The sequence below is a fragment of the Micrasema longulum genome, unplaced genomic scaffold (genome assembly GCF_059751315.1).
Source record: "Micrasema longulum isolate JH-2025_06_02 unplaced genomic scaffold, ASM5975131v1 h1tg001453l, whole genome shotgun sequence".
In the NCBI taxonomy this organism is placed as follows: Eukaryota; Metazoa; Arthropoda; class Insecta; order Trichoptera; family Brachycentridae; genus Micrasema; species Micrasema longulum.
The window spans coordinates 89,147-110,623 of record NW_028278639.1 but is presented as its reverse complement, the minus strand read 5'-3'; the positions used below and the strand labels follow the sequence as shown (position 1 = coordinate 110,623).

Sequence of the window (21,477 nt, the reverse complement as noted above, 5' to 3'; positions counted from 1 at the left end):
CCTATGATCTGAGAGCTATGGAAGATTTCCGGTCTGCTTGTCGCTTCTGGACCAATGGGAAGAACTGAATGAGAATAAGCGGAAATGAACCTCTGACGTTACACGCGGAGTTATTTCAGAAATACAAAACTTTGAAAAATCGTAAATAAAAAAAAATAAAAAAAATTTTTTGACTTAGTTTAACAGTCTATTAACAAATTAAAAAAAAAAAAAAACCACTGAACTTCCTCATTATAAAATAATCATAATATAAACCTTATATTTATATTGAAAGGGGTACAGGAAAGAGCTTTGTAAGAAATTTGATTAATAAAAAAAAAATAGTGTATATCTACTTTCGAAACCTTTTTGAAAATATTTGAGAAGGGAATATGGAAGTCTGGGCGTTTACTGGTCTTATGACATGTCATTGGCAGGTGTAAGTGGCCACTTTACACACTGTGTAGCATGCACCATTCTGCCTGCGTATAAACATCCACATTTCCTCAGCTCTTCCGTCTGCACCTATCATACATCGTTTTGGTATACACAGAATATTGATATACACAGGCACATATTATACATACATCTTTATTTTCAGAATACGGTCAGTGCTAATTATGTCAAGAAGCTTTTCTTTAATTTATCCTTAATTTATTTCTTGACGTAGATTTTGTGGTAAATTATTGAAAAGCTTCCGTCCCATATACGTATAATGATGTTACTACAAAACACTATTAAAAAAAGTCAAATATACTGGTAAGCTGCGCATAATCGCTTGTTTGACGATTCGCCCCCGACGTACGCACATCTAAGCATGCTAAGGTCAGGCGAAGTTTTCCGAACCGATTTTTCCGTTGCAGCGAGTTCGCTGGAGTCCTCGGCGGCCAGCGGAGGCTCCCGCCGGCCCGGGGGCGCCACGGAGCCCAGCCACTCCATGGAGATAGCGCAGGTGTTGCTGTCGCTGCTGCACGCCTGGGGGCTGGACCCCGACTTGGACAGAGTGTGCGAGGCGAAGCTGGGCTTGCTGAGGCCCATGGTGAGTACACAGAAGTAGGCGGTTGTGGGTGGTAGGGTCCATACCACTTTTCTCTCGTCAGTAGCATGGAGTCTGTTCCCGACTTATTCAACAGTATGTTTCTTTATTTTTTCAAATGTCTGAAATTCAGTCGGCCTCGAGGTGTAGTGGTCTGCGCATTTGCCTACCACGCATGAGGTCTCGGGTTTAATTCCCGACATTTGATTCAACTATCAAATATCCGAGTTTAGTTAATGAGGTCTAGAATTCCAACCATCCATGCGCTCAGTAGCTGCGAGACTTGTTGTAATCTAACTTCAATTTTTATAAATTTGTTTTTTATTTAATTTTTTTAAATATCACTAAATCTCTAAACTTTATTGTCAAATAAAAAATGTAAATAGGGGCTTGATTTCTTATTGTCTATGCGCTCTATAGCTGCAAGACGTGCTGTAATCTAGCTCCTATATATCATAATTGAAGACGAGGAACAAGAATCCCAACCGTCCATGCGCTCTGTAGCTGCAAGACGTGGTGGGATATTTATTTATTTAACAGCGCCCTTGAGGTGATTTTCACAAAAACGGCGCTATATAAATTATCCAAATATAAAAATATACATATGGTGGATATGAAATATTAATTAAAAAATGCGTTTTTACGCTAAAATATTTCATAGTCCCTGGACTGGCACCTGAAACGTAAGACTGATCATCTTATTTTCATGTTACAAAGGTGATCAAGATACGCTGTGATCGGTTTACCAATGCAGTGCCCTATGCACCATAAGGTGCGGAAAGGGAATGATGATGATGAACTTCAGAATATTCTGTCTTTTGCTTGTGGTAACACAATGTTACATCATTGTGTGTTAAGGAATTTTGTGGCACAGCCTTTTAAGAGTTAATTTACTATAACAGATGTTCGAATATGATAATGAGAAATGTAGACATTACTGATTGAATACATTAGTTGAACGTATTTATGCAAAAAGTAGCCAGTCCACAATTTTGAAAAAATGAGATATTGGTCTTATCAAGTGCAGTAAGGTGAATTATATGTTCTGCTAAAAACAGCCAAACCGCTTTCACACAAAAAAATTAAAATAATTACATTCTGAAAATAGTGTCGATCAGTAAAACGGCATTTCTTTATTTGCAGAAAACACCTAAAATACTAAAAGAATCTTATGGTACTTGAAAAGTCATTAAGACTGTTCTAATATATAATTTAATTCTTGTTTGTAAACATTGCAAAAACATTGCAAATATTGTGTAGATTTGATTATTGACTCTTTTCATAAAAGTGCTATTATCTCAGTTTCACTTTTTTATGGCTGGCTGCTTTCTAAATAACTACGGTATATGTATATATATTGTATATGTATATAAAGTATCAAATAAATAAATACTTTTAGTTGAATTTATGTTTTGTGTCGAGTGTCGATAAATTTGTTGCGTTACACCTAAATTCAACATCCATTTCGTAGCGGTCGTGTTAGTTTGGTGTGTTGGAGGACCTGGCACTTGGCTTGGCGCTGCCAGTGCCCAACTGTAATAACCAAGAAAAAGTAATGTGCATCTAAACGACATATTTCTGTTGAATAACTCCCTCTCTATCTCTTCAGGTGGCGGTCAGTTTCGGAGTCCTGTCCAAGGGCGGCCAGATGTCGGTGCAGCTGCCCACCTGGCAGAACGCTCTGCCCCCTCCCGCCCTGCCCGCCGCCGCCACCGCGCCCTCCCTGCCCCCGCAGCTACTGCGCCAGGAGATGCTCACCAGGTATGGGAAGTGTCGAATCGGGATGAAATTATCCCTGACTGCAGGGGCGAATCCTTCTTATAATCGATTATTTGCAGCTTACCATATTTTTTGACATCGAAAGTAATGTTTTATGTTACATTATTATTAGGAAAAAACACATCACAAAATAAACACATTGCATTTCTTGGGTCAGTAAATTTACATCATATTCCTCTATTATATATAACAACCCGCGATTCCTGGTGACAAAAGTCTACAGTGTAGATAGCACTGCTTGGCAGTGTTATATTGACGTAATTTGCTCCGTTTCTCTTCAGACTCTTCACCGCCCGTCTGCACTGGGAGCTCAGCACTACGCTCACCTCTAACCACCTGCTGGCCATCATCGCGCTGGCCAACACCCTCATGTCCATGAACAACGCCACCTTCATCCCCGAGCAGGAGTTCCATCGCAAGATGCACAGGTGAGTCTCAACCTCCGAGTTCCTGGCCAGGCTGCCCACCTACCTCTGAATTTCTCTAATACTTTATTTATTTATTCATATTTTTTCTCTTACAAACTGTAATAAAAATAATGTGACCTCACTGGGGTTACCCGTGCCGAGGACACTTAACAATATACTTTAAAAAAATATATTTTGACATTTGAGAATAAATAAAGAAGACTAAATTAATAAACAGAGATAATTAACAAAATGTTCAGACAGTTTTCAACACTACGTATTTATGTTTATAATTAATTTATGTACATCTATATTATTTATATTACAAAACGCACAGTGAAATAACAAAAACCTAACATAAGCTATACACTTGTGGAGCAGTTGATTCAATATTGGTTCGGGCGAATGAGACAATCCGTTTTACTTCTACCTAGCTCCACTTTCCATTTTTTATAGCCTTTTTGAACATTTTCTCGTTACTAATTACTTAATTGCTAAATTTCTCTATTTATGAGTTATATGCAGAAAACTATTTCCGTTTGTGTTTCTTGCTATGCGTGGGACTTGTTCTAACATAATAAGAAGGATTTGCCGCTATTATAAGTAAGCTGATCATTGTCTACGCTTCGTGGTGCTTGTTTAAAATGCTAGATCTGTGGGGCACACGGAGAACATGTCGTAAGTGATTCAATGGTGAGGAGATGGGTGAGACAGCTCAAAGATGGTTGTGATAATGTGCACGGCGCCAAACGAAATGGGCGGCTGTCTTTGATTATAGTCCTTAGCTTGATTAAAATGACAGCTGTCAATTGTGATGGGAAATTACCGATCACTGATCATGTACCGATCAAATCCATTTTATCAGTATTTTCATGCAAACATTAAACTCTGTTTCCGAAAATTGATATAAAAACGCAAAAACAAGCCTATTATAGTGTGTTCAAGACAATTATTCACCAAAAAATAAGATATTTATACTTTTTTCATGAACAACATCAAAAGAATTATCCTTTTATTCGATCAATTTACATTGATCAATTTGTCCCATCTCTAACGTTTTTTTAAAATGATGTAACCTTGTAAGAACGTTGTTAATAATTAAGTTTATTTTAGTTTTTTTTAGCTTTAAAGCTGATTTTATATTTAAATTTATTTCAACAGGGAGAGAAAACATTTATATCACATATATAAAATCAGCAATGTTTGAGTATGTCCGTTGCCTAGTAGGTGATTTGCCTCAGCTGGATAGATCTCACCCGCGTGATAAAGGTATCAGCTCTTTTACTTCACAAAAGTCAACAGATGGAAGAGTTGAGGAAATGTGGACGTTCAAACATAGGCAGAATGGTGAATGTTACACAAATTTTAAGTGGCCACTTAAACCAGCCAACGACAGGTCATAAGCCCTGAAAATGCCTAGACTTCCATATTCCCTTCTCTTGAATTTTTTCCCTCTCTGTTGATCCGGAATATAAAAAACGTGTTTCAGCTCTTTTGCTTCACAGAACCAATAAGTGGAAGGGTTGAAGAAATATAAATGTTCAAACATGGACAGAAATGTGAGGCAGTCAAAGGTCATAAGCCATGTACATACCTAGACTTCCTTGTTCTTCTTCTTTTTCTTCTTCAGCCTTGTTCTCTCCACTGCTGGATGGCGTCCTCTTGCAAACGTCTTCATTCCTTTCCATCACCCGCTTTCATCATCCACGTTTTACCGGCAAGAGAGGCGATGTCGTCGACCCATCTTTTCTGTGGCCTTCCAACACTTCTTTTGTTTGCCGATGGTCTCCACTTTATTATTCCGGGTGTCCACCTGCCATCATTTTGTCTCGCCGAGTGTCCTGTCCCTGCCATTTTAACTTCGCTGCACGATTCGGACATACACCGAGCATCTGTCTTTCCATGGATCATTGCGTGCATTTCAATTTCTGGCTACTTTTTTGTGTTTTTTTTGTTACCTTCTCGAAAATTGTACGAAATTGAGTCCATTATTTCGTATAGGCTTGTACTGCATCAGTAATAATGGATGTTTTTTCCACAGGGTGTCCGGGAGGTCCTCCGTCTCTTCTTGGTCCAAGGGCGAGGAGGAGAGAGAGGAGGCCTACGGCCAGCAACAGGCGCACATAAAGCAGGGGTGGTCGCTCCTGGCCACTCTGCACTGCGTTCTGCTACCGGATAAGCTGATCGCAGCAGGTAATAGCCTCGGTATGAGAGGGAGCCGAGAAGCTCGTCAATGTACAAATATAAATCGTATACAGGGTGTTCATTAAACCCTGTCACATCCGAAACCACGATCAGTATGAGCAAGAAGACATATTGGCACATCAAAATAATTTTTTAGAACAAATAAAATTTTCAAAATAAAATATCAAATAAAGTAAATGGTTGGTTACTTCTGCAGGGGAGAAACGAGGAGGGGGAGGGGGGAATCTGACACTGCGCCGCGCTCCCCTCACTTCTCCCCTGCAGAAGTAAGCAACCATTTGTTTTTATAAATATTTAATTTTTTTAAATTTCTTTGTTCTAAATATATTTTTAAATATGCTAAAATGTCTTCTTGCCCATACTGATCATTGTGGTTTCGGATGTGACAGGGTTTAAAGAACACGCTGTATAAGAAGTTGAAAAAATATTCTAATGGCAGCAGGCAATGGTCTCCTCCATAGAGAGGGATAATGTTGTATGATTTATGCCTGCGGATGAAGTAGGGGAGCTCCTACCTAGTTGGAAGTGATAGAAGAAACGATATGCGTTGATCTGTATTTATTATTTATTTAACACTTTTTATTCTACCAGCTGAGACAAATTTCGGAATCTCTAAGTTCAGTCATATCATTCCACTACTTCGGGAGCTACACTGGCTACGTTTTCCACAGAGGGTCGAATACAAACTCTGTTGGCTTATGTATAAGTCACTGCACAACTCTGCTCCGGAATATCTAAGGGAACTTCGCATTCCAGATGAACTAGCTGACAGGCGTCTCACGCTTAGATCAGCTACGTCTACGGCGAGAGGAAAAGTTATTATACCTCTACGCAAACAGCGCACTAAATTTAGTGAACGCGCATTTGCGGTCGCAGGCCCTACGGCATGGAATGCTCTCCCAGCAGAGGTGCGAGGCTGTGAAAGTGAAGTGATGTTTCGGAAAAAACTTAAAACCCACTTGTTCTCTAAATCATTTGAATAAATCCGTAGCATGTGACAACAAAATAAATTGTTTTAATTAAATTACAAATTTAAAAGCTTCAATTAAATTAATTTAACAATAGAATCACTATGTAAAGCGCCCTTGAGGTATTTTATTACGAAAATGGCGCTATATAAGTTATCCATAATAATAATAGTAGGTCCGATGACAGTGGGCGTTGATTTGCGGGTGAGTTATACAAAGTGATAGCAACAGGTCATAGGTTCCATAGGAGAGGGAAATATTCTGATGGCAGCATTGAAAGCCCCGCCCCACCCACTAAACCGGATCCGTTTTTAAGGTCCTGTGGCCTCCAGAACCGCACATTGCAAAAACAATTTACAAATTAAAATTTAATTAAAATATTACACAAATAAAAATGATGTTACATTTGCGCTTAACAATAATAATAATAAAATTTGGCTGATTTATATAGTTCCATTTTTGTGAAATATCACCTCAAGAGCGATTTACAATTGTATACTCAAACTTACATTCTAACTGAGCTAAAGTGACATATTATAATTTCTGATTTAAAATTGACGGTATGATAAACTAAAGACGTGAGATTTTAGTTGGGATCTGAACTGACTGGGTCTGTCGATGATTCGTAAGTTTGAAGGCAATCGGTTCCAGGCAGAGGGGCCGGCGACGGCAAAATCACGACCTCCGAATCTAGTGTTCGAGGAACGTCGGATTTCGACAAGTTTTTTCTCTGCCTGAATCAAATGCTGACCTAAGAGTAGATTTTCTTTGACTTGTATTTTCCCTAATACAAAGGTCCGATAGGTATCTTGGAGCCATTTCACGAAGGGATTTGAATACTCTCCAGCGAAGCTTTATGTGTGTAATGTTTCTCTATGCATCGGTGTTTGCAGGTTCCAAGAACTTCAAGCGTCCACAAGTGGAGATGATGGCCCGGCGCTGGCAACACCAGTGCCTCGAGGTGCGCGAGGCCGCCCAGGCCCTCCTGCTGGCCGAGTTGGGCAGGTAGGGACCGATCTTCCCCTTTACTGTGTGACGTGTAGCCAGACTGCCCCGTGCTTTATGTAGAAAAAGGGCACTTGTGAAACTTACGAGGTTTTAAGTTATGAATGTAGTTTGGTTTTTTTTCTTTACAATTAATTTAACTCCTTCGTCGTGATTTCACTATTCCCACCAAGCGGTGCATAGGACACTGCATTAGAACTCCAATTGCAGCGTATCTAGATCATTTCTGTTACTTTTTATCTTAGAAACCTATTTATATTGATATCTTTAACATGAGCCTTGTAAATTTTAAAAAGCAATGTAAATTACATGCCTCGGGAATATGAGATCCATAACTCTCATTTATTAATTCGTATCTTACTGGTAGGAAACAAAATGTTCGGATAATTTACTATTTGTCAACCAGTGTTGATGTTACAGCGGGTGTACCTCAGGGTGCTCATTTGGCACCCCTGCTATTCAATTTGTTTATTAATGATGTTGCTAAATCATTCTCTTACTCTCGTTTTAGGCTCTTCGCAGACGACGACAAAATTCTCAAAACAATTCAAACTTACAAGACTGTTTTCTTCTTCAATCAGACATTAACTCTTTTCACCGATGGTGTAAAGTCAATGGATTAGAACTAAATATTAAAAAATGGAAAATAATGTCATTTCATTGAACAAAACAACCGATTTCCTTCGAGTACCTAATACAAAACTCCACAATTAATGTAGTTAAGTCCATCAGAGATTTAGGAGTTGTTTTGGACTATAAACTGACATACAATGAGCATATAGATAATACTGTAAATAAATCACTGAAGAATTACTTGGCTTCATTAACAGAATATCCTCTGATTTTACTAATGTCCGTACAATCAAAACTCTTTATTGCTCGACTGTTCGCCCTCTTCTAGAATGTGCCTCCTAGAATAGTGGTCTGGTCTCCATTTTGTGTGAATCGCATAAATCACATTGAATCAGTCCAACATTGCTTGCTTCGAAAAGTAGCGTGGATGCTTGGACTAGAGAGAGGTAATGCAATTTCTTATGAAGAAATTAAATGGACAGTGGAAGACCGGGTAAAACAACCAACGGGGCAAATGTTGACAGATGCAGAAAAAAAGTAAAATCAAAATAGACTGTGGGACTATTCGGGTTGTGTTCCAGGCTGGGCCCCAAGGGCAGGAAGGCGCTGGTGGACAGCTGGGCGCAGTACCTGCCTCTCTACACGCAGACCGAGAGCATCAACACGCAGGCGCCCCCGCCTCAACAGACCCAGGGAGACAAGGTGAGAAAATCGTTTTATCAAACTTTATGTTAAGATATTACAGCAGAGATGAAGAACATTTTAAAGAAGGGAATATAGTAATCTAGGCGTCCACAGGGCTTATGACCTGTCATAGCCTGTTTTTTTTATTTATTTACTATCATATTCCATACATAAAATTATACATGTATATGGAGTTGCTTTGATTATCTAACTAGGGTTATTTACCCCGTTTTAAGCTAGTCAAAAAAATATAATGTAATCAATGCATAAAAACAATAAATAAAGGTAAAAACATAGTAAATATCACATTTACAAAAAAAAACCCAGTAAAATACATAGTAATAGACAGAGTAACAACATATTCAAAACCCAATGAAATTTGCGGTAAAAATCAAAATACATAGTTAAAGACATAGTAAAAAAATATATGTGTATAGCAAAAAACATAGTATAATACGAAGTAAAAAGAAAAAACATAGTAAAAGATGTAATTTTTAAAAATGTATATGTATCGTAAAAAAAACATATTTTAAAAAACATAGTAAAAACACAGTAAAAAGTTGTGAGTATCTTCAAAAATTCAATCAATAAAAAAAAGTGGCCATTGGGTTTAAGTGGCCACTTTACACACTGTGTAACATTCACCATTCCGCCTATATTTGACCATCCGTATTCCTTCGATTCTTCCATCTGTCGGCTCAGTATCGGGCATAGAAGAAACATTCACATTCTATCGCTTCTTCGCAATATCATAAATAATCCCACTTGGCCTGTTTATCTGAGAGAGCTCTCCCAACCTCAACCTCAACAATCACAACGCGGACTATCTATTCGTTCTAGTAACGAGAGAACCCTTTCAATACCCATTCACCGCACTAATTTTTTTGCCTCCTCTTTTACAGTAGTAACGGCTCGATTGTGGAATAATCTCGTATCAATGTTTTGTTTTAAAATGAAAATATTGTAATATACCTAAAAATTACAATTTGTCGCAACAGAGAGGGAAAAATTTAAGAGAAGGGAATATGGAAGTCTAGGCATTTACACGGCTTATGACCTGTCATTGGCTGGTTTAAGTGGCCACTTTACACACTGTGTAACATTCACCATTCTGCCCATGTTTAAACATCTACATTTCCTCAATTCTTCCATCTGTTGACTTTACTTTACCTACAATATGTTCATATACCACTGATTTTCTCAAATTTGGTTTTGGAAGATAGGAAGAAATTGCCTCAGGGCAATATGCCCTCCATTACGCGCATATATGTCAACTGTATGTAAAGTGTTTAAATAAATGATAATGATGCAATTAGTTAAATAATGGTAATTTGCGCAGGAAGAGGAATTGGAAGAAGAGGAGGAGGAGGAGGCCATGCGGAAGCCGTCTTCCATGGCAGAGCTGAAGCGGAAGCAGACCACGGCGGTGGTGCTGCTCGGGGTCATCGGAGCGGAGTTCGGCCAGGACATCAACAGCGAAGGTACGATCGACGACATCCATCGTCTTTCATTTATTTTACTTTCTAGGATTTTGTTTTCACATTAGCAGACTTCCGCGCCTAGTGGTCCACAGGGCACTGCTCCGGTACACCGACCGAAGTGTATCTTGATCGTTTTTATTCCATGAAGGCAAGATGAACAGTCTTTCGCTTCGGGAGCTATGAAATATTCTAATGTGAAAGCCATATTCAATTCAATATTTCTCTAGGAATAAATAGGGATTTTTTAAAGATTCTCCTATTGTTTATATAAACCCTTACAATGAATATTTTCTTTCATTATTTTCGTTTCGAAAATAAGGTCTTTTGAAAACGATCGTTTCGTTAGTTGGTAATATATTTTGTCACAGAAGTTCACGAGTAATGCATTCATTTTAATGTTGGTAATGCAACAGGCCTCAGATAGAAATATAAGGAGAGTTGTCTATGCATATTATCTCAAGCCCCCCACCTTACCCACTCCACACTCCAGTTCCAGGCACTGACAGATGAAAGTGAAAACGGATTACATCTTACATCTCGAATTCCTTTTATTGTTTTATTGGTTTTCAACCTCTTCTAAATATTAATTTATTATGATAATGATAAATTGAATTATCAATTTAACATGAAAATTATAAATCACATCTCGTAGCGTTTTATAAGTGACTGGACGCCGTAAATGTAAACAAACGACACATAGAAAAAGGAAGCTATCTACAATACTCCATAGACATTGACATTGATGAAAAAAAATCCGATGACGTCACAAAACATCCGAAGACGTCATACTTGGTTTGTTTTTGGCACCGTTCAAACGACTAGAATTGAATCCTTTATATCTCCCTTATTTCTTAACAGATTTCGATAAGAATAGTACCGATCGGCTTGTGATTTTTTAGATTAATTTATTAGCTAATAAGAAATCCATGATAATTGCCCATTGTTCGGCCAAATATGTTTCTTCAAAATATATTAATAAATACAGGGTGGGGCAAAAGGTATGCCGGGATTTGGGGAGCTATAAAAAAAAACAACTGATTCATTAGCAGACGCAGGTCAGTTTTGAAAATGATTTCTGCAAGATGGCAACCTTCAGCAGCGATACAATGTTGAAGTCGATTTCTGAAGCTTCTGGCAGTATTTTGGCACATCTCGAGCGGAATGAGTGAAGAGGCCTCTCATGGAGTTCCCGTGGGTCAGTGTCGGACCAGTACCAATTATTTTTTTTTTAATTATTAATATTTTTAGTATAACATATAAATTACAAAAAATAATAAACAGTGTTTTTTAATCAGTGCTACTCAAAAAAGAATTATAAATGTAACTTTTCACTTCTTTCTTAAATATGTTGTATTCCTGACTGCACTTTTTATTTTCTTTGTTCATTTCATCACAGAAAAATACAGTAAAACCTCGTTTTTACGTAAAATTTTACGTTTTCCTGCTTTTTACGCCGAAATGTTTAGGTCCCATTTTTTCATACATTCTCATTCAAATATCCCCCCAATCAACCTCTTTTACGTTTTTCATAACCCCGGTTTTACGTCGAAAAACTTTCGAAACTCATTTGATCTGTCAAAAGACGCCGCCGCGTTTGCCCAAAAAGGTGAATCAAATCAAGGTAAATAAATAAATGTCTAAATTGTTGTCTCAAACTAAATTCATAGTAGGTGCAGTGTAATTGACCATTTTGTTTAAGTGTCTGATTTTGACATTTTACTAAACAGTGACGTGCGGTTGACGCATGTTTAGGAAGAATAAAGTCTTTACATCGATTAATTACGATGCGGAAAGCTTAAAAATTTGGCAATAGAAATATCATTTGAAGTTAAACATAATTTGGAAAGAAGATCGTTTAAACAGTCATCATAAAAATGTGAAACAGTTTTGCCGCGAATTAAATGACAGTTGAAATTCTGCGGTGCCGTATAAACGGTAACGTGGGACGAGGACGGCCGAGGGAGACGTGGCACGATCAGATAAACCAAAATCTGGTCATGTCAAAAGTAGCCAGACCCGAAGGGCATGTGTGACAAGATGTATGCCAGGATAGACGTGTGTGGCGGTCCATTCTCTCTGCCTACCCCTTCGGAGAAGTGGCGTGATGGTAGTAGTATTACTAGTCTATTTATCGTACGCCGGCGCTATTAATTATTTTTAATTATATGCTGTTTCTTTGCGTGATTTTTTAAATTTTACTAATAGCACCCCTTGTAATATCTATCCAAACAGGCGCGGCGAATAATAAACGGAGACAGGGTGACGATATTCGCAGGAAAAATTCCGTTGTTGAAGGTAAGTACCCTGCTACTTATTCACAAAAATTGGCAATTGAGAACATTCGCGAAATGAAGAAGTGTCGTTTAGAACTTTTGTGAGCAGACTTCTAGAGATATTTTAATGTTGCATTTGGCCCACTAGAGTATTCTGACTATGTCTTATCGGGGAAGCACACGGATATTTTTTGTATGAATTAATTAATACAAAAAATTCTTTCTAATTTCATTTTAGTTTTGAAGCTGTAAGGATGGACAGGTAAACGTTGTTTTACGTGTCAAAATTCTAATAACAATCTAACATGTTTATTTAATACATATCCTATATATGTATATTCAAAATAAATTACAAATGTATTCAATAAATACAGTATAAATTCGTTTACAAAAAAATAATAATCTCTTGATATAAATAATGAATTTATTACAATAAATACTAACTCACCAGTTCGTCGGTACTAAATTAAATTGTCACATTTTTTTAAAAAAGGCATCAAATTTCATTTCCTTTGATTGGTTGCTTCCTTTCTTGCAGAATTATGATTATGCATAAACTACAAATATTTTAATATTCTTTCATTTTAAGTAATAATAAAATTAAAAATATAATCATACCTTTTTTTTTTTTTTAATCAAAACGAAAACCAACTCGGAAACAATTTCACACACACAATAGGCTGCTCGCGCACACGGCAATAGAATAAAACAACGTATAAAAGTGTGTCTGCTATTAGGATCGCGGCGCCTACTAACTGTCTGGTGTCGGCCGAACCGGGGAATCCCACGCCAGCTCCAACCGGCGTAGTTATAAATCGAACCGACGCAAAACGACGTTTACCTGTACTTATTTCATGTTTTTGAAATATGCGGTTTGTTTGGGCAGCTTAAATTTTGAACAGGCGCGTCTTAAGCTAGGAAACCACACTCTAGTCACCGTTACGAAGGCTGTCCACTGCATCACCGTTCACTACGGCCGTTAAACTACGGGCACCGCTGTCCTAGGAAACCCTAGCTTTAGCGCCGGCCATTTGATTCATAACAAACTAATTATTCTCCCATATAAAAGGGGAACATTTCAACGGAAATCTCAGTCAGATTAATCAAACAGTGATCAATGGAGTCTCTCTCACTCTGTCTTTGCGTACGGACCTCGCTTCCTCTACTTTCGTGCGTCTTATATTGCAGTTTACTTCCAGTTACTTAATTCTAGACATTTATTTACACCCGGTTTGTTCCGATCACCTGAAGAAATTACTATCGTACTACTATATTTGTCAGAAAAATACAGTAAATTGTAACCAATTGTTTTTTCTACTTTTTGACTTCTACGACTGGCAAGTTCCGGAACCAAAAAGACGAAACACATGTAATGGGGACCTGAATAAGGTCTCGCTGTTTTTTCGCGAATATTAATGCTTTATTTTTAAAAATTAGTAAAGAATATGTCATTGCGTCCATTCAATAGCAAAATTACCATTTTAATAATTTAAATACCCATTCCCTAGTTCGCCCGCACCTAGAGTATTCCTCTGTTATCTAGTCTCGATATTATAAAAATATTGAACCAGTTAAACATCGATTTTTGAAAAAGATAGGCTGGAGGCTGGGCTTATCGGGAGACCAATATAATGATTTAGAAACTAGCTTAAATATATCTTCTCTTCGAGACCGTCGAAATAAATCCGACCTTCGAGTCCTATTTAAAATTCTCAACTCACTCTTTGATGCGCCTGAACTACTGAGCTCGATAGAATTAAATATCCCAACTAGAAACCTCAAACAAACTTACTCTTTCACTCCAATATCCATAGAACTAACTATGGTTCTCATTTCCCTATGCCCAGAATTCTCAGGTCGGCTGACAAACATACCAGTCTTGATTTCTTTGATAACAAGTTGTCTTCTTTCAAACGATCACTGAATCAAATTCAATTATAAACACCTCTGTCCCGCTTCCACTCCCACCGAGTCTACTATATACTATTGTGTCTTTCTAATTTCCTTTATAATAATTTTCTATGTATAAATATCTCCTTAAAAATGTATTGGGCGTATATATAAATAAATTAAATTAAATAAAACAATGCACCCCGAATAAGCTCAAACTGAGATAGTCACTTTGAAAACGTTTTATGTAATTTAAATCAGAACCTTTCTATAGCAACACCAAATTTCCAACTGGCTCGGAAGCCTGATAAAAAATAATCTTAATGTATGAAAGATCTCAGAGAGTAGAATATTTCAAGTCAAGGCATAATGATTCATCTATAGATGCATGAATCTTTAGATGCAAGCATTTAGTGGTGGGGGTCAGTGCTATGCGAGCTCCTGACATCACTGCGACCTGTGAAGATCTATTGTGACAGGTCCCCGTGAATAGTTCTCCCCCTCCGAGCCCAGGTCTATAAAGAGCCCGGCTACTGCGTGGAAGGCGAGAGTTTACATTTTGCTAAATCTCCCCCTACTGAGCATAACTAACGCGTTTGGTTCTTACAATACTTATAATTAGTACCGCAAGTCGCAACTTGTTCAACCTTGACACCGACTACCTCGATGGATCGGGCTATCGGGCTTATCACTTCAAACGGACGTAGCGTCAGCAGTTGCCGCTATCGTCCACCGTATGTATTGACCGGAGGAGTGTCTCTTGCGCAGGGTTCGGCGTGGGGCACGGCAGCCTGTCGCGGCTCACGGCGCTCGCGCTCGCGCACCTGGTGCTGGCGCCCGGCACGGCCCGCCTACCGGCGCACACGCCGCTGCGCCGCGCCGCCGTGGACCTGCTCGGCCGAGGGTTCGCCGTCTGGGAGCCCTACCTGGACGTCAGCAAGGTCCTGCTAGGTGAGTACTATTTACTTTTGCAACAATTTATATACATAAAAGTCAGCAGTGGATGTCCAGGACGTCGAGAACCAGTTGCCTTGTGGGGTGGCGATTATAATTTCGTGTGGGTATTTTTTGACTGAATCGTTGATCTGTGTTAATTTTTGCGGAGAAATAAAAGATGCGTTGCGCGGAGATGGAAAATGCGAAAAAGAACAGTATGCGGCCAAACAAACTACAGCAAATAAAAATCCTACCTTTAGGAAGACAGGAAAGGGAATCAGGGACAGGAATCCGGATGATATCTCCAAATCTCCAAGGGCAAATTATTAAAGGACGAGCAGATGCAGGCAGATAAAATTATAAACATGCTGTAGTTGACAGAAATTATCAAGAGAAAAATGTTGTTAATGTTGGTTGCTATGGATATGGAAAATTGTTCCCATAGCAACCGTAGCTACCCATGGCCATAGAGACAAGGAGAATAACAAATATTGAAAGTTGGGAGATCACAGGATGGGTAGGATAGGTGGACCATCGTCCACTGGCGGTTCATCCAGCCACAAACTACTCAATCCCATCAACCACTCGCGCAACCAAAGAAAACGAGCTTGGTTAAGGCTCTCTGGAGCCATCCGCAGTATATGGCCCAGCCAACCGTATCGCATCCACTCGACGACAGTTATCACCGGAGTTTGCTGCGTCCGTTCTCTTATTACTTCATTCCTCGCAAAGTCACTCCCTTCTGTAACAGGCGCACGGAATCCCTTCATTTATTTCTCATGATGTTTTTAAAATTTTAATTTGAGATTTAAATCACTGTATACTTTAGATATTTATCTATCATTATAAAACGAACAGTTCAATCATCAGTTATATTGCTTCTGTTGGAATGATGCGAAGTGATATTTCTAATACCTGACCTGATCTCGATCCCGAGCAAAGTGGGTTAAAATTCTTGCGATATATATGTGTGATTGGATATATCCAGGTCTCCTAGACATGTGCTGCGACGCTGATAAGCTCGTCCCGTCCATGACGTACGGCCTGCCGCTAACTCCTCAAGCCGATTCCTGCCGCACCGCCAGACACGCCCTGACTCTCATAGCGACGGCGAGGTAAGATAATATCATTATTATGGAACGCAATCAATGTTTGTATAACAGGAATTATGATTAGATTGCGAATGGATCACTGAGATGATTTGATCGTTCAGAATGAATGGATGATGGAATAATCGTAAAACAGATATATATGGCGGGGATGAATGGTAACGTAGGACAAAAACCACCAAGAAAGACGTCACATGATCAGATAAACTAAAATCTTGAGTCTGGTCATGTCATAAGCAGACACAGCTGAAGGGCATGTATGACTAGATGTATAAATGGAGATGAAGCTAGGAATGTATGTCAGGATAGACGTGTGTGTAGCGGTCTATCCTCTCTGCCTACCCCTACAGAGAAATGGTGTGATGGTCATAGTAAATATAGCTGTGGCAATAAAATGAATCTACTCCTTTAAGTATTTAGGTACTGAAATGACTAATTATAACAATAATTGTAGTACCGAGATTAGAGCACGGCTATCCGCGGCAACAGATATTATTGTGGCTTGTTTAAACATCTGGGATCCAAATTGCTCAGTAGGAAAACTAAGACCATTATTTACAAAACTCTCCTCAGACCGGTCATTGCATATGGTGCCGAATGCAAATGCGAATGCGAACCAAAAGACATGGTATTAGTATTTGAAAGAAAAATATTAAGGATGATATTTGGTGCTGTCAACCAAAACGGAGTGTGGAGGAGACGGTTCAATCATGAATTAGAGGCACTGTATGGCGAACCCAACGTTGCGCAATTCATCAAAAAAGAAGATTACAATGGTTGGGCCGTGTGCACAGAATGAATGATAACCGTACCCCAAAAAAGCGGAGGCAGACAATGCGGAGGCAGACCAAATTTAAGATGGCTGGATAATGTGGAACAAGTGACATTAGAGCAATTGGCCTGACGAACTGGAGAAGAGCCGCCTCTGCGGCCGCAGGGAGGAATGGAGACAAATTCTGGAGGAGGCCAGGGCCCACAACGGGCTGTAGCGCCACTGATGATGAATAAAATGTTTCAATGATAACAGGACAAATGCCGAAACCTCTTCTTCAACCATTCGGATCCATATCTGAAGGTCTGTTGACGAACGACAACAGTCCGCCTTCTTCTGGCGAGTTGTCTGTGGTTTCCACGTCGGATGCGGAAAAGCTCCTAAAACAGGCCAGGTACATAAATTCTGGCTAAAAACGCAATCTCTACGCGAGCTATAGTGTTTAGAGTACCAACCCAGGAAACTACAGAACTGGTGGAGCATCGCTAGAAGAAGTGCATACAAGTCCAGGGAAAATACTTTGAAAAATACGGCACGAAATTTTTTTCTCGTTCACTTTAAAATATGTCAAGGTAGAACTTGTCAATCTCCTTTTATGTAAAAATAAAGATTATGAAATTTTTAAACTTTGATTGTATTCGTAATTATGACGCGTATAATTTCGGTCTTTATTGACGACGATAATGTATATTTTCCAGGCCAGCGGCCTTCATCACCACGATGGCGCGTGAGGTGGCGCGCTCGGCCGCGCAGCAGGCGGCAGGCGGCGCGGCGGCGGGCGCGGGCGGCGCCCCGGACAAGGGGGGCGCGGGGGCGGAGCGCGGCGGCGCGCTGCAGCGCTCGCGGGCCGAGGTGCTGCGCGGCATCGAGCTCTTGGTGGACCGTCAGCTGCCGGAGGTGCAGGAACTACTGGTAGAGGTGAGTGACTAGCACCCTAGGCGTGCGGGGTGCCTCAGGGAAGGCGCTTGTAACCCACACTATTTTTTTTCTTTTAAATGTAAATAATGATTTAGAAAGATGTTTGATGAAGCTTGTATTTACAAACCTCTTAGCCTAACTGCGTATCGAGAAAAATAAAATGGCGTTAGCTAAAATAATTATTATTTTAATTTATTAACTCAAGTTAACTCAAAAAAAAATCGGACGTAAATTCCAGAACAACTTTCTGGGGTACATTAACTTCATCTCCGCCTTAGAGACATCAAGAATACAAGGATTCGACCTATAAAAGGATCACAGTGTTTGGTAACATCAATCAGTCAAGTTCAGTCAGCCCGGTCCATTTACCATGTAATAAATACGCATTGAACTCAAACATTGTTTCTTCTGTTCATCTCAACTGGTGTAGGAGCTCCTCCCTCCCTGCACTAACCAATAAAGTCCTGCACTAGTTCCTTGGTCTTCTGAGATTTCTAGATAGATACATGTTGCAATAATCCTGTGGAAACGATTCAAGTATTATATTTCTCTTCCTCAGGTAATGGACATCGTTCTACACTGCGTCGACCAGTCGCATCTCAAGTCCAAGGGCCTGAATGAAGTCTTCCCGGCTATCTGTCGGTACAACCAGGTGTCGCACTGCCCGGCCACCAGGAGAATCGCCGGTAAATACAATCTACCTATTGCTTATTTTTATAAGACTTATCATCTTACCTTCCATCTAACAAAATTAGTGTACCAATGCCCGATAGAAAATGTCAAAGATGTTGATGAGTTTGATTTTTTAATGGTTTTTGTTCCTCTCGCAGTGGGCAGCCACAGCGGGCAGGTGGCCATGTACGAGCTGCGCCAGGGGCGATGCCAGCTGCTGGCCGCGCACTCCGCCCCGCTGAGCGCGTGCGCCTTCTCCCCGGACGGGAAGTTCCTCGTCACCTACTCCTGCAACGAGAACCGGCTCAACTTCTGGCAGACCACCACGGGTAACAGTTCCCCTGTTTTCTCCATAAGCCTAGTTCATTAGTCGCCATTTCCCGACTGGGAGATCTTTATATTAGCCTTTGTATCGTTGTTATGTCTGTCTGTCTGTTTTTTACTCCCGAGAGTTTTTAAACATTTACCGTCGCTACGCCGACGTAGCGACGGTAAATGTTTTTTTTATTAAAATCCAGCAGAGCTGTACAAATTTTGCTTTTCAAATTCAGAGTGAAAATGTCCTTCGGAAGGTCACAAAAAATACAACTTTATCATATAAAAAAATAAGAGAGATATATCCAGCCTTGTATGTAGACTAGTGTGACATCACAGCCATACAAGAATCAACTTGATATATTAAAACTGGTCTGTTTTCTTCGGAATTTTTTGTGTAATGCCATTGTGATGAAGATGTTCCGGGGGGCGAAGCACCCACCTGAACTTTCCCATCCGCCGACCAGATGAGCCGAGTAAAGCATGAGACCATTGAAACCTTCTACGAATCATTGAATAAAAGACATTTTTCTAATGTAACATTTGTTTATTATAATATTCTTAAAATACAAATTCCGACTGAGACAAAAAATATGGTAACGATATATCAAAATTATATATGTCAATACGTTCTCTACTGTAATAATACAAAGTAGGACCAATATATAAACAATATGTAAAACCTACTACGATAAAACAATGTAGAAACAATATAGAAAAAATATGCTAAACTAAAATTTTTCTTCATAAAATAAAATAAAACGCCTAAATAATTATATTTGTTCCCAGGTATGTTCGGTCTCGGCGCGCCGCAGACGCGCTGCGTCAAGTGCTACAGCACCGCCCCCCTGGCCGACGCCGCCCGCCTCTCCCCGGCCCGCCTCGCCCGCCTGTCGTGGTCGGGCCCCCGCCAGGCCACTCTCACGCTGGCCGACGGCTCCGAGACGAGGTTCAACGTCTAAACATCGCCGACGAGTCATACTCTCCGGATTGTCGTACATTACCATGCCGATAGAGATATCTCGGAGGCATCTTATGAAGGGATTTGAATACTGGCAAGGAAAAATTATATTTTATTCTCTCTGGGCCTTTCACCAGAGCAAATCTCGAAGTTGTTATGTGAGAATATTTTTTTACTCCCCTGATAAGCCTCGCTGGCGCGTTGAAGTCTGTCAGTTTGGTATTCTGGGAGATATTATGTAATGTAATTTATCTTTACTTGGTCCTGCATTACTCGTTATTGTTAATGATAGATAATCATTATTGTGTTATATAATTTAGAAATAAGTAGTCGAATGTTCCATAACAAGTTTATGAATTGTTAAATGTAGAAATTGTATATGAACCTTTCAATGTATTTATGTTTACTATAATTGTCACAATAAATCACCTTTAAATCAACAATTCTTGTTTTTTGTTTTTATATAAAAGAAAAACCTGAGACTAAATGGTGAGAGAAATAATGCTCGAGCTGTACCAGTTATAACTTTGTTGAGGGAAAACATTTTTGGGAAAGAAATATGGAAGTCTAGGCATTTACAGGCTTATGACTGTCTTTGGCTGGTTTAAGTGGCCACTTTACACATGTGTAACATTCATCATTCTGCCTATGTTTAAACATCTTTAATGATCTTTAAAAATAATAAAAATTAATAATAAAAAGGAGTAAGATTACAACACCTCTTGCAGCTACTAAGCGCATAGACGATTGGAATTCTAATCCTAGTGTCCTTTGATAACCTGCCACAGCAAGAAATCATTTTTTTGCCAAAAGTGTTATGTATAACCATTTGTTTCCACCAACCACCAGTGTTCAGCTCCAGATCGGAGGCCTGTCCTAGTGTTGGTGCAGCTCGCAAATGACCAGTCGGACCGCAATTCAATCAAGAACGAACCAGGTTAGAGGCTTACATTCCTGATCCATTTCATTTGTTGGAGTTGTGACTGATTGACATTGCATACCGCATATCGAAGATATTCATTTATTCATATATTAAAATAAAAAAATACAGTCCACTATATAGTAGAAGCCCTAGTGCTTCGCCCCCGCTATTTATCGACCCGCACTCGCGTGGGAATTCGTTTACCCGCCATTAATGGTCTAGAGATCCCATTTACAAAATCTAGGTATTTTATAGTTGATATATGGATCATCGTGCAGCTACAAAGCGCATGGACGAGTGGAATTCTATCAAGGTAAAATTAATGACATCAATAAATTTACAAAAAATAAACGTTAAATAACATAAAGGCATAGTAGTAAATTTGTCAAGTGTTCATGCCAACAAGTACGCAATGAAAAACTAAATAAATAAAGCACCGTTTCAACTTTATGGTAAACAAAAGGAGATAGATGTCCGAAGAGAAGCTTTTGTAGACAGTAGGTAGATACTGTCGGAGTTGCCATGTGGCCCACTGGCTGCTTGATAATTTCTGGAAACACACGTGTGTAGTTACTGAGGGATGATGCCTACT

The 21,477-nt window shown here is 39.4% G+C and overlaps 1 protein-coding gene across 5 annotated transcripts in view; it reads left to right on the top strand.

Annotated features, from left to right (window-relative positions):
* Nucleotides 1–20,404, top strand: part of Rbcn-3B (WD repeat-containing protein Rbcn-3B) — a 97,013-nt gene extending 76,609 nt beyond the window's left edge. For 4 of the 5 annotated variants that reach the window (XM_088235820.1, XM_088235822.1, XM_088235818.1 and 1 more), the window contains 14 exons: nt 843–1,018; nt 2,625–2,776; nt 3,076–3,222; nt 5,243–5,394; nt 7,268–7,379; nt 8,534–8,654; nt 9,976–10,117; nt 12,350–12,412; nt 15,049–15,231; nt 16,205–16,331; nt 17,796–18,015; nt 18,575–18,701; nt 18,846–19,016; nt 19,792–20,404. In XM_088235820.1, coding sequence (XP_088091946.1) covers nt 843–1,018; nt 2,625–2,776; nt 3,076–3,222; nt 5,243–5,394; nt 7,268–7,379; nt 8,534–8,654; nt 9,976–10,117; nt 12,350–12,412; nt 15,049–15,231; nt 16,205–16,331; nt 17,796–18,015; nt 18,575–18,701; nt 18,846–19,016; nt 19,792–19,964 — 2,066 coding nt within the window. In that variant the 3' untranslated portion in view covers nt 19,965–20,404. The remainder of the gene's footprint in view (nt 1–842; nt 1,019–2,624; nt 2,777–3,075; nt 3,223–5,242; nt 5,395–7,267; nt 7,380–8,533; nt 8,655–9,975; nt 10,118–12,349; nt 12,413–15,048; nt 15,232–16,204; nt 16,332–17,795; nt 18,016–18,574; nt 18,702–18,845; nt 19,017–19,791) is intronic. The other variant, XM_088235821.1, reaches the window with a different exon arrangement.
* The last annotated feature ends 1,073 nt before the right edge of the window (nt 20,405–21,477 follow it).